The sequence below is a fragment of the Rhopalosiphum maidis genome, chromosome 1 (genome assembly GCF_003676215.2).
Source record: "Rhopalosiphum maidis isolate BTI-1 chromosome 1, ASM367621v3, whole genome shotgun sequence".
NCBI classification, from domain to species: Eukaryota; Metazoa; Arthropoda; class Insecta; order Hemiptera; family Aphididae; genus Rhopalosiphum; species Rhopalosiphum maidis.
Window position 1 is genome coordinate 28,228,144 of NC_040877.1, and position 12,544 is coordinate 28,240,687.

Sequence of the window (12,544 nt, forward strand, 5' to 3'; positions counted from 1 at the left end):
TGTAGTGAGATAGGGTAGTTTGTATTATATTCGCCGGATGAGCATTTTGCGTGCACATACTTTTTTTCGCAATTTTACTATGATGGCTACTGTTGATTACTCGTAAGTTACGTAAGTATCTATACCTACATTGGTAGGTATTACGCAATAACTTATTATTTTGTTTAAATGTTTTCAGTTTACTTTTGGTTATTTCTGTTTTTTTTTTATGTGTAACGTAATCCAATTAATACATTACGTCGAGTTCAAACTTTGTACGGAGTAGCTTTCACGAAAAAAGATCTCTTAAGTTATAGGAGTATAATGTCCTATTTTTATTTAAAAATAAATAATGTTAAAATATTTATTTTTTTTATTTTGTTATTTGACGAAATGATCGTAATTATTGAGCTGTAATAGTTTTTTACTGTAAGCTAATGATAATAATAATAATAAATAAAATATTTTCTTAAGAGTAACTATACCAGGGGTCGGGAACCTTTTCGTAGGAAAGAGCCATTTTTTCAAAACATTACAAAACTATGATATCCAGGGAGCCGCACAGGTTTGAACAACCTTTTTTTTTAACTGTGGTGTATAAATTATTACTTTATTAGTACATATATTGGAATAAAGATAGTATTATTAGTTCATTGAGAAAATGGTAGGCAATAAAAACATAATAATACGTCTTAAATTTAGAAAATATAGAAAAACTTTATTTATCACTATAATATAATTTATATTTTACGGATCTCGATTGATAATTATCCAAAGAACCGCAGGTCGCATGTTAAAGAGCCGCAGGTTCCCGGCCCCTGAACTATACAATAAAATTAAACTACTAAATTATTACAATATTTTATGTATGTTAAATTGAGACTGTAAAATACATGCAGGTAGGTGAAACAAAAGTTCATTTGGGTACCTACAACTTTTTAAAACCAAAGAATGGGTTAAAAAAATGTGTGTAATTTTTGTTATAAATTTATAATAATAATAACAACAACAACAACAATAATAATTAATAATAGTAATAATAAAAATAATTACAGTCTACAAATATAATAAACAAATTAAAATATACATACACTACTTAGTATCTATAAGTATAATATTTAAATTCATTGTATGATTATTTGTCTTAAATTTTAGTAACTAAAGTTTGTGTGATTAGTAAATTCGTGACTAAAGTTATATTTTTGTTAAATCTATTAAGTTTTATTTCGCTATGTAGCTACGCCTTACTTTAGATTTAATAACTAATGGTAATGGAATATCTTCCTTAGTCATTTCTTCTAAAAATTCCGTATAATTTTGTTTAGTTTTGAATAAAGCTTGTAATTCATTAATTCTAAAAAAGTTTAAAAGATAGTTATTTTATTAGTAATATTATTGCTAAAAGACTTATAAATACGAATACAATTAAACGGTTATTATTGATATTATGTGATGAATATTAACTATAAAGACTTTATCTGTGTCGCAGTGTTTTTATTAATACTCAAACATTTTTAATAAATAAATGAAAAAAAAAATGAATTTTTACGAGTTAATTATTTGGATTATCTTAATTATATATGTAGGTATATAAAAACACTACTATATATTATTATGCTTTATTCGCATTAAGAAGGAATCTCAACGGTCACCAGTTTTTTATGCCCATCGATTCAACCATTTGTCGTCGTGTAGAAAAGCCACGAAACTCTTGTACACATATTCATGGTTGGTCACCGAGGTTCCTTCTTCCCAAAAATTGTATATATAGATTAAGTTGTATAAAAAATGTGCTGTGAAAAATACACGGATACTAGTATAATACTTCTGTGAATACTGTCTTCGTAAGTTCGTCCTACGACCCACCCGATACTATTTTCACGGATAAATAAAATTACGGATGGGTCGGTACCCCTTTGATAGCCTATACATACAGTATATTTTCATTAACTATTAGAGTGGGTAAGCAATGTAACTATGTGTGTATGTGATCCTTTTGGAAATTCCTTAAGTACCAAAACTGTGAGTTCCTGGAGAATCTATTGATATGCAATTGACTAGCTTAGGTACATTACTATAATTATAGACTATTTTAAACTAATACTATATAGGGTACATTAATTACAATATTTGAAGTATAAATTCTATTTCGATCAATAATATTAATTCACATAAGTAATACCATAATTATAATTTTGTGATATATGTTTTGATTTATTAAATATATTAACAAATCACAGTGTGCAAATTAATACATATATATATATTTCTTATTATTCTTATCTCATAAACTATTACTATTTACTTACTCTTGTTCATTGAACGGTTTAAAATGATTTGCCAGCGTTTTAGCATTTTGTTCATTTAGTATTTGACGTATCATTTCTGTAGCCGCATTTTCTTTGGCTTTTTCTTTTTTTGAACCTTTGCCTTCAACTAAAAATAAATTGTACCACAATTTTTAAATATATCCTATTATAATACTTAGTGTATTGATTAATAAATTTAATAACATTGTTCGTTTTTATTAATGTGCTCTATAAAATCTAGGTAGGTTTGATTTTATAAAATGATTTTTTTTCCATTATTTATTTATCCGGTGTTAGCTGATAATTAAATATAGCAGTTTAGAAAAATAATTAGAAGAAGTGCATTTTAAAATATTTATATTAATTAGAAACATTGTTTAAACTATGAAACATGAAAATATCCAATTGGTACGTGGAAAGATAATTTGTATTCGTTTGTCTGTATAGCGTTTCGAATTAAAACATGAGTTGTTTTTAGTTTTTACGGAAAATTTATTAGGAAGTAGACGATTATCAAAAAAAAAAAAAAAAATAGATGAGATAAATAGATCACTAATAAATCTTTCTGTCTGTGAAACGAATAATTATAACTTTTTTTTGACCTTATTAGTTTACATTGAAAAAAAAAATCTTGTCATTATTCAAAACTATGTCACGTTTATGTCTTGTACCATAGAGTCCATACAGAGTGCAAGAATAATTGTATATAGTTTTGTAGCTAACGACGTCAGTCCCGATAATACGGTAAGTGGGTTTAACATCTGAGTCGACGATTCTGTCGTTCAATATGTCAAAAGGCGACCTGCAGAGTATGGAACTAGCTTCTTTATTGCCGTGGCCTTCATTCTGCAACAGACAACAGTACACATTATAATATTTCAGTGAACCGTTGAAACGGTTAAATTGTTTTATACGAATATAATAATATAATAATAGTAATATCGATGCGAGTCGTCGTCGGATTTTCAATCGACGTTGCAGACAGTGCATTATGTCGACCTTATTCGAACCGCGATCTAAATGCAGTTATCCGATTGAGTGCCGCCTCGAAATTTCTCGTCTCTATAATCTACTAACAATATTCATATATATATATATATAAATATACAGAGTGATATATTTACGCAAGTTACTTTTTATTTCAAAGAACACAAACGTTTTTTAAAATATTTTTTTCACGTAAAATTTGGTTAGAAGACAACATTTTTGGAAAAAGTATATTTTATGCCACTTTTTACTCTTTTGGATGACAAAATACATTTTTAATTTATTACTCCAAAGCAGAAGATTATTTTGAGTATTTAAGTCTATACAAATCAAATTTCGGATAAGTAGAGAAGATAAAATCAGTTGATTTTTGTTTATATAAAATTTAGAATTATATATATTTTTTAAAGCTTAACAAAAATAGCATACAGTGATATAATACTAGTTATACAATTAAAAAAGTATAATATATTAATATTAATTGCTGCAAGTACTTTCATACTTTAATCAATGATGAAATCCTACAAAATAATTTATTAAGTTACATTAATGTGTTTCTCACATAATACTTAATAGTCTATAACTTTTTTCCAAGTCATGGAAAAATGTTTTTAATTTTTTTAAACTCATTATTAGAATATAATTCATATATTCACATATAATTTTCAATATTAATTAATTAATAGTATTATTTTATTGAACTATATTAATAGATAGTAGTATATATTATTAATATTTAAAGTAAAATAATATGATCATTAACTAAGTTTTTTCTGTATTCATACGTACTTTAATTATCAGCAAAAACCTACACGCCACGTTTCTATATCCAAACTCCAAAGCTGTTAAGTGACAATACATAATAATTTTATTTATTGTTTGCACTTAAATGATCTCTTTTCATTTATTTTATTTTTTTTAATTATTAGAAAAATATAATAATATATAACTATTAATTATTAATAAACATACAAATGTGAATGGGATACTGTGTAAATTAGTTATAATCTTTTTTCAATTATGATATGGTTACCCATATACTGATTTGTTTAGTATCTATGTATATATTATCCATATTATATCTTAGTCCGTAGAATAGACCATCTAACCACCGTCTTCTATTTTACATCGTAAATAAATACAGTTTTAGACAGATAAAATAGTAGATGATTCTTGTTTTCTCGATCGAGTGTGCAAAATATGCTCAAATGACTACAAGAAGCTCTGATTATGCATACTGTATAGTTTTTGCAATGTATTAAATTTAATGGTAATTAGATGGCTATATTCGAAATTCCTCAGCTAATACATATATATATATATATATTGCGTAACGGTGGTTTTTGTTTCTTTTCCGATGTACATAATATTATAACATATACGTATACAAATATATAATAACAATATTATTTTGTTATCGTTATCTCGCGTAGTACAGTGTGAGCGCAATTCTCGCGAGAGGGTAACATAGGTATTGTGCACACAGTCTGCACAATGCACACCGAAGATGTACCTCAGTTTGTTCGCGCTCGTGCGTAAGAACTTTATTTAGAGCAATTATCTATGGGTACGCTGCAATTGAGGATTTCGTAATTTTGCGAGAAAAAATACCTTTGTTATCGTTCCTAATCACAATGCACATTCATTAATCGGCCTATTATCGATTACTACTACTACTACAACTGTCTACAACTGTCTACTACTATAATTATTATTATTATTGTTATTGTTTGGTCGCGTATAATAATTGCTTTGTATACATCCGAGCGCGTGTTTGTCACTGTCGCCGCAATAATCATTATTACGATGAGCGCCTATACCCTATATAATGTTATTATGACGGAGACGATGTCGTATCCAAGTCGGTCGCCACTGCAATTACGCCCCACTACCGCTGTTGGCTATGATTTATTATATATATTAATATCATATATACATTACTATCATCGTTTGCAGCCGTCGTGTACCGGACTCGCGCGTTTTTGTTGGTCGATTGTGAAATTTAACTATAATAATGTTCCTGGTAATTATATAGGTACGGTTCACGCGGCTACCCGACGACGGTAGATGACCGACTTTCAACCTACGTCGATTATGCGGTCGTTGTGACAATAATAATCGAATTATGTTTAAAAAACGGCAACATGGCTACAATTATTTATAAAATATATTCCTTTGCCCACATTGAACGCCGATATTGCAGAAAACGTGTGGTGCAAATTTTCAGATGTGCTGTCTGGACGATATCATTCAAGTTAAGATATTATATTAAAATGAGATGACGTTTTTAGTTCAGATGACTCACGTGTGTAATTGTTTTCGGTCGAATTAACAAAGGTCGCACAACGAAACGCAGGACGTCAGGATTAAATATAATAATACACACACCACCAACGAGTACCGAAGATGTTGTAGTGTTGATATTGTCCTGCAGGTTTTTGCGAGGAAATATGTCGAATGTGGTACGATTTCCGAGCCCTAACTTCATCGAGACAGGCGTGAACAATTTTGTAAACGTTTTATTTCCCGAACGGTGGTGGATCGTGCGAGAATAAAGGACTCCGACCCAAGTCCGGATTAAGATCTCTATACGGGCTCTGGCTCAGGGAACAAATTTGGAATGAATCCCCGTTAAAACATTATAATGTTAACCACATTGGTGCACAATAAATAAATGTATAAAATCACTCACTGTTGATAAACAATACTAATAGACGTATATCGCCATTGAAAATATTTTAGATATCTATAATATTATGTAAATATAATAAATTATATTATTCTCATACAATTTACAGTGAAACCCTAAAACTGGGTATGGTAACGATACAGTGGTAATACTCAATGGTAGGTACTCGGTAGTGGGTACATTTAATAAAGTATGCACTTAATTTTTTTTCTTTAGTTTGTCTTAAAATTTAATATTTTTTTTATACATTATAGTAAAAGTAGGTACTAATATTTACTTAATATAATATTTAGTCGATAACACTATGGGCCCTTCTCACTGATCTCTCTATAATCCTGGCCTGATCTGATTTCGTATTTTGTTTGCATGACTAAACAAACCAGAGAACGAATAGGACGATAAGAAAAAATATTATTGTGAAAAAACAACGGCTGAGGCTTTTTTCAGATTCTGAAAATGGTCACCCCGATTTTATATATATATATATATATTTCTCAATATTATATAGAAATAATGTTAATAATGCATAATATTATCGTAATTCGTAGTCTTATAGCAAACTGTATTGGTGGTTTTGACATGGTAGGGAGGAGGAACCGTACGTATTTACGAAATAGTTTATCCACAGAAAAGGTCTTGTTATTATGAATGGTGGTGGAGATTTGTGTGTTATAGAGGATATTTCGATAATAACTACGGAAATATGGTTAAGATTTAGTCAAATTTTAGAGAAGATTTACCTTTTTTTTTAAATAAACAAAAACATAATATTAAATATAAAATTTACAGTTGTAATTATATATATCATAAATTTATAACCAAGCGTAACATTTTTAAAACATATTATTTTTTGTGATAAAAAATGAAAAATATTATCAAATGTTTTATTTATATTAAATAGTATCATTAATAAAATAAATCGTTTTCATTTCCGGGATGGAAAAATATACTTAATTAGATTTGTAATTAATTTTAATATAAAAAAATATCGTTCCGATATTATAGGCTATAGAATAATAATACTCGTCAAACGCGAACAAGATTTTTAAAGTTTTTCTAAACGTTATATGTTTTGTGGGTCTTGAGAACTATTAACCCATTCATGTAAGACACCCACACCCTTTATCTACAGTAACAGCACACGCCTACAATACTTTTAAAGTACATGCATGTTATATTATTACATCAGATAATGTACATAAACCCACTGTTTAAAGACTATTAATTTAACCGTTTATACGTCAATTCAATGAATTGTTCTCGATCTTGACAAATTGACAATAGAGGTTATCCGGTTATGAATGTTTCCGGGAAAGTAGTCATATAATAACAATATTATTATTATGTATAATATTATTGGTAATAGTTAATAAGCTTTGTAAGTTTGTAACACGATGTTGTAAGTACCTTACACGTTGATTAATATAGCGATACACGTATGGTTAGGATTTCGAGACGACAAGCCTCGTACCTACTTACAGTTAATAATGTCCTATCGATCACCGGTTTGTTATATAACCAGATAATCTGGTGATTTTTTTATCGAAAAAAATATACCTTTGCATATTTGGACGACTAAATATATTTTAGTTACGTACTTCGAAGTAAAATATTATTCGAAGTATTTGAATGTACAAAATTCAAATTTTAGACGAGTAGTTAATTAGTTAAGTTAGTTAGTTAAGTATTAAAAGTTTAGATGAGCGGTGAAGTAGACCAACATTTTGCTGGGTATCTACCCTTAGACCCTTAGCAGTGTCACTCTATTCTGCTCATCAAAACTTTAAATATATATAAATTATAAAATATTTGCTCAAAACTCATTTTCATATGTTCAAGTACTCCAAAAATATTTTCTTTGGAATCAAAAATGTATATTGTAATTCTAAAAAGTATAAGACTTAAAAAAATTATAACAGCAATAAATGGTGAAAATGTATTTTTCTTCAAATATTGTTTTATAACGATCTAAAAAAAAAAAAAATTTAAAAATGTTTATAGTTTATGAGTGTTGTTTGAAAAAAAAATCACCCGGATATAGTATATACAGAAAGGTACCCAACGTTGCGTTTTATCGTTTTATGCGGCCTCCGCGTATACGTTTACAGTATAATATCATTCGACAACGACGATTCTCATAGTCGAGGGCAACCATAATATATTATATGATTTATACATAATATATTCACACGTATATGCGCGTGAGTTACAAATGCAGGTGTATATTATATTGGCCTCGGGTTGATTGATGGTCGGTATGTTTTAGAATTTTTTTTCCCTACTGCATGGAATCCTTTCAGGCGGATTTTCTGTGCGAATAATAATAAAAAAGAAAGAATGTTAAAAACGAATGATTTTTTTTTAACGTTCCCCATTCTGTGCCGCGCTATTTCTTTACGAATGCACCGCGGGTTGATGTATCCGAATATCGCCGCCTAACCGTATTCGAACAGGGATATTGTGTCGGATTTTATTTCGATCTCGTTCCGATAAAAATGTAATCCTGTTTCGATATTATACATACATTTTTCATGAATCGCATTTGTATTAAATAATGAACGACCATACGTATTGAGTTTTGGCACTTGTTTTTTTGCACAGTTTTTTTTTTTTAAAGAAACATAAGGTGGTTAATATTCTAACGATTGTACGGTTCTTAATTACATTTTTTAATTTTTAATTTTTCATTTCAAAATCTGTTGGTATAAGTATCGAATAATTAATAAGCGAATGTGATGACGACATGATTTATAGCTATATGTAAAAAAAGACATGATTCACTGAATGAACAATTCTCCCATATTGATGGAACTTGCAGGAATACAGTTTTCAAATCATTATACTATATTAATCTAATATAATTGTAATTCGTAAAAACAACAATTGTCATTGTATTTAATGGAGCAATGAACCTATTTATTCTAACACAATGCAATTTAGAAAACTGAAAGTTTAACTGTACAAAATGATCAATTTTGTTAAAGCTTTTTTTTAATGTTCCTCATTAATTCTAATTAACTTTTGAAACATAGACCGTTTTATAAATTTAAATTCGAAACGGACATTTTAGATCATTTGATGTGGTATAATAAATTAACCGTTTAGTTTTATTATTTTTTTATTTTTTTATAATAAAAAGTATATTATTAATATGCTATTTGAGTGCTTAAGCTGTAGGTTTGAATGAATTTGCAATACGATCATTGGTTTTGGTTTTGAATGCTATAATTTGTTTTAACCCATTAGAAAGTTTATAAGACTACAGTAAATATCACGTCGTATTGCAATCTGTTGCTGAGATTAAAGTTAAATTTGAATGGATATATATTAAAACTTTGCATGCGGTGATTAATATTCTTTCGAATAATAATATTTTCTTAGGTTTAATATAATAATAGACATTTATGTCATAAACAAATTGTTTTATTTGAGTTTCTTGGCTTATACTTGAAATAAAAACGCAATCGATCAAACTATGTGTTTTAAACTCCATTTGTCGTGATTTTTTTTTATATCAGTAGTGTTTTAAATTTTCTGTACGGTTCTATAAGCTTTTAAATGGATTTTATAATATAATATATTTATTATGCATGTAAAATATGTATTTAGGGAAGTTTATACTATGCACTAAATTAGTAACACGTTAAACTGACTTCAATAGCTTTTGAGATTTTCCTAAACTTTTAATCTAAAATTCTGTTATATTTTATTTCCTGGAAAGTTTACGAAAGTATTGAAATAACGAAAAACATAGTAAACTCTATATTGTATTCAATTTTGTATACTATACGAATCAAGAGTTACATTTATTTTTGAGAATTTGTTAATTGTATATAAATTATTTTTATCAGATAAAAAATACAACGATGAATAATCAAAAGTCAAAATGATACACTTCTTCGCAGAATTTTTTTAATAAATAATGGGACGAGAATAAAGCTAAAATAAAATTAGTAGTTACATTACATTTACATAATTGTGTTCACTATTTTATAAAATTGTATAGGTGCTTGAGATTCTAAGTATATGATACAGAATTGTTGTTTAAAAACAAAATGATAGTTTCGATAATAGAGTAATTAAAATCAAATTAAAACAAAACACAATAATAATATGTTCTTCTTCCTACGTTAATATAATTTTAATATCCATTTTTCCGTAATTAAAAATTATTCCAGATCATTATTATAAATACGGGTTTTTCAACTTAAATTTTGTGAATTCAAATCAAAATCTTAGCATTTAAAGAAAAGTCAAAATAGTTTAATGTAATATAATTGAAAATAGTACTACTGAATCCGAGATGTTTTAAAGTCAAGACACATCATGTTTGACTTTTCATATAAAGTTAAATGAAGTTACATACAGCCATGTTTTTAGAGTTTAAAAATTGTCAAGTCCGTAAAGGTTTTTATAAATTTGATTACAAGTTTTTACTCGAACAATTCATTGTTACATTCTTACCTTCGTATCTCTTTTCTTTTTTGTTATCTTTTTTTTCAATTCCAAAGGTATTGTATTCGTTTTCAACTCTGACAACATAAATGTTATGAATAATAAAGAAATAAACAACTAAGCGTTTTAATATTTGAATACCTTCTAGAAACTTATAATCATTTGGGGCATTTATAGTTTCGACCACAGAATTATATCTTTCGGTGATCGAGTCTATGGTTTCACTAAATAATTTGACTTTTCTTTTTTTTTCAACCAACGCTTTTCGTCGATTATTTTCTCGCTCTTCATTTTGTGTTTCTAAAAAATGTACATAAATAAGTGTACCTAACTACATACTAATGTAAATATAAATAAAATGTTTACTATAGTCGTCGTCCATTTTAAAAAATCTTGTTCTGTTTAACGAATGGTCCATTACCGAGTCAGTTTTCTCCATCGTTAGCAATTGTCTGAGCCTGGTAATTAAATCATGAGCTACTTCTACTCGGTCCATTAAATCATCCATTTCCTCATATTTTTCTCCAGTAATATTGTCTAATAAATGATACGTTCGTTAATAATGTCTTTATTATATAAAAATGTATAATACACATTTTAAGTTGAGTGATTTATCATATAAAAAATGAATTATCATTTCAAACCATTGTTTTTGAACCGTTGACTCTCAATATACAACTTTGTAACGAAGTTGTTAACAGTAATAATTACTTCCCGTTTTTCGATTTCATACGATTCAGCATTCTTTGGATCTTCGTGGATATTTTCGCCTTCCCATATCCGTAATTGATGAGTTTGATGGTGTTTCGAAGACGTTAAAAAGTCGTCTTCTGGCTGTAACTAAAAATCAACGTTAATTTACTGCATACTTAGAATCAGCAAAAAAACATTAAATACGAGATCAGTGAACCGAAAGGTTAAATTGTTTAAGCATTGTCATACGCGTATTTTTTATAATATTTAATTAACTGTATATTAGTGTATAATATGTCAAAGCTTTGACAAAATATAATAATTATAATACAAGTCACGAGAAATGGAAGCGAGAATAAAGGTTAATTTATTTTAATTATATCGGAATAAATGAGTGCATTCATCTTAATATTTTAGGTTTATGTCAATTTATAATGATAATTATTATTTTCATCGTCGTAAAGATTAAATTGGTGAACTGGTTCCACACGCAAGTTTATCGTAGTTTGAATTAATTATTAAACTTTCAATGACTATCTAATTACGATAATTAAGACATTTTATTGTTTATTGATTATACATTTATTTCATTTGTACTAAAATAACTAAAGTTATTTTTAATTTTAAACTATTTCACACACAGTTTCGAAATCAATTTCATGTTTTTGTTTTATTTGTCATACTAGAGTGAACAAGAGATACTAGAGATTATACTAGAGATTGATTAATCAATTAGCAATTTAAAGGTGAAAATATTATCAAGCGCGTCTCGTGAGCGTTTATTTATATTTTAATTTTAAAGTGAGGTATATCAATTTTAAATATAAATTAAATACAATTTTAATAACACGTTTCAAAATTAAAGTATCAATAATAACCTTCGAGATACCCTAGATAATATTCTTACCTTTAAATTAGATAATAAGCCATTTCACTTTTAATATTAAATCTAACGACGTTAACTTGATGCTACTGAACGTAAATTGTCTATGTTGTGTACGTTTGAAAGACTTTTAAATCTTCTTTTTGTTAATAAGACTGTAGATAGTATGTTATTATAATAATTGCTCACCTCATCAAACGTTTCAATTTCGTCAGTTCTCACTGATGTTTTTCGGCTTTCCATTTGGACAATGTCGATGACGGTCTAAGTAGTCTTAGTAGAAACACAATACTATCGCCAACACAGAACAAAACTTCCATTGCTACTCGAACAGTTCAAAAAAATATAATTTGCTTTTTTATTTTTTTCATTGCTTTGTACATGCGGCGGAGGTGTCTCGGTGTCTCCATAGTGACAGGTTTTTTTTTCACTTCGAGTTTTTGTGTATAATATGATTAATACTTATAACTATACATAAGAAATAACAACATTTCCAAGCACAATAATTGACTGCTATCATATTGCGGTGGCGGGTACGAAAGAAAAAAA

General features: G+C 27.9%; 1 protein-coding gene across 2 annotated transcripts; it reads right to left on the reverse strand.

Annotated features, from left to right (window-relative positions):
- Positions 1 to 1,128: 1,128 nt before the first annotated feature.
- Positions 1,129 to 12,309, reverse strand: LOC113549738. 2 transcript variants are annotated; one of them, XM_026951191.1, is made up of 8 exons: positions 12,185 to 12,309; positions 11,064 to 11,259; positions 10,786 to 10,956; positions 10,561 to 10,719; positions 10,429 to 10,496; positions 2,960 to 3,134; positions 2,289 to 2,415; positions 1,129 to 1,333 (listed from the first exon to the last, which is right to left on the reverse strand). In XM_026951191.1, exons 1-8 carry the CDS (start codon positions 12,236 to 12,238, stop codon positions 1,201 to 1,203), a joined length of 1,083 nt encoding a protein of 360 aa, XP_026806992.1. In that variant the 5' UTR covers positions 12,239 to 12,309; the 3' UTR covers positions 1,129 to 1,200. The 2 variants fall into 2 exon arrangements, with proteins under 2 accessions (XP_026806992.1, XP_026806993.1); XM_026951192.1 differs by having other exon boundaries at positions 11,064 to 11,253; positions 12,185 to 12,273.
- Between the last annotated feature and the right edge of the window lie 235 nt (positions 12,310 to 12,544).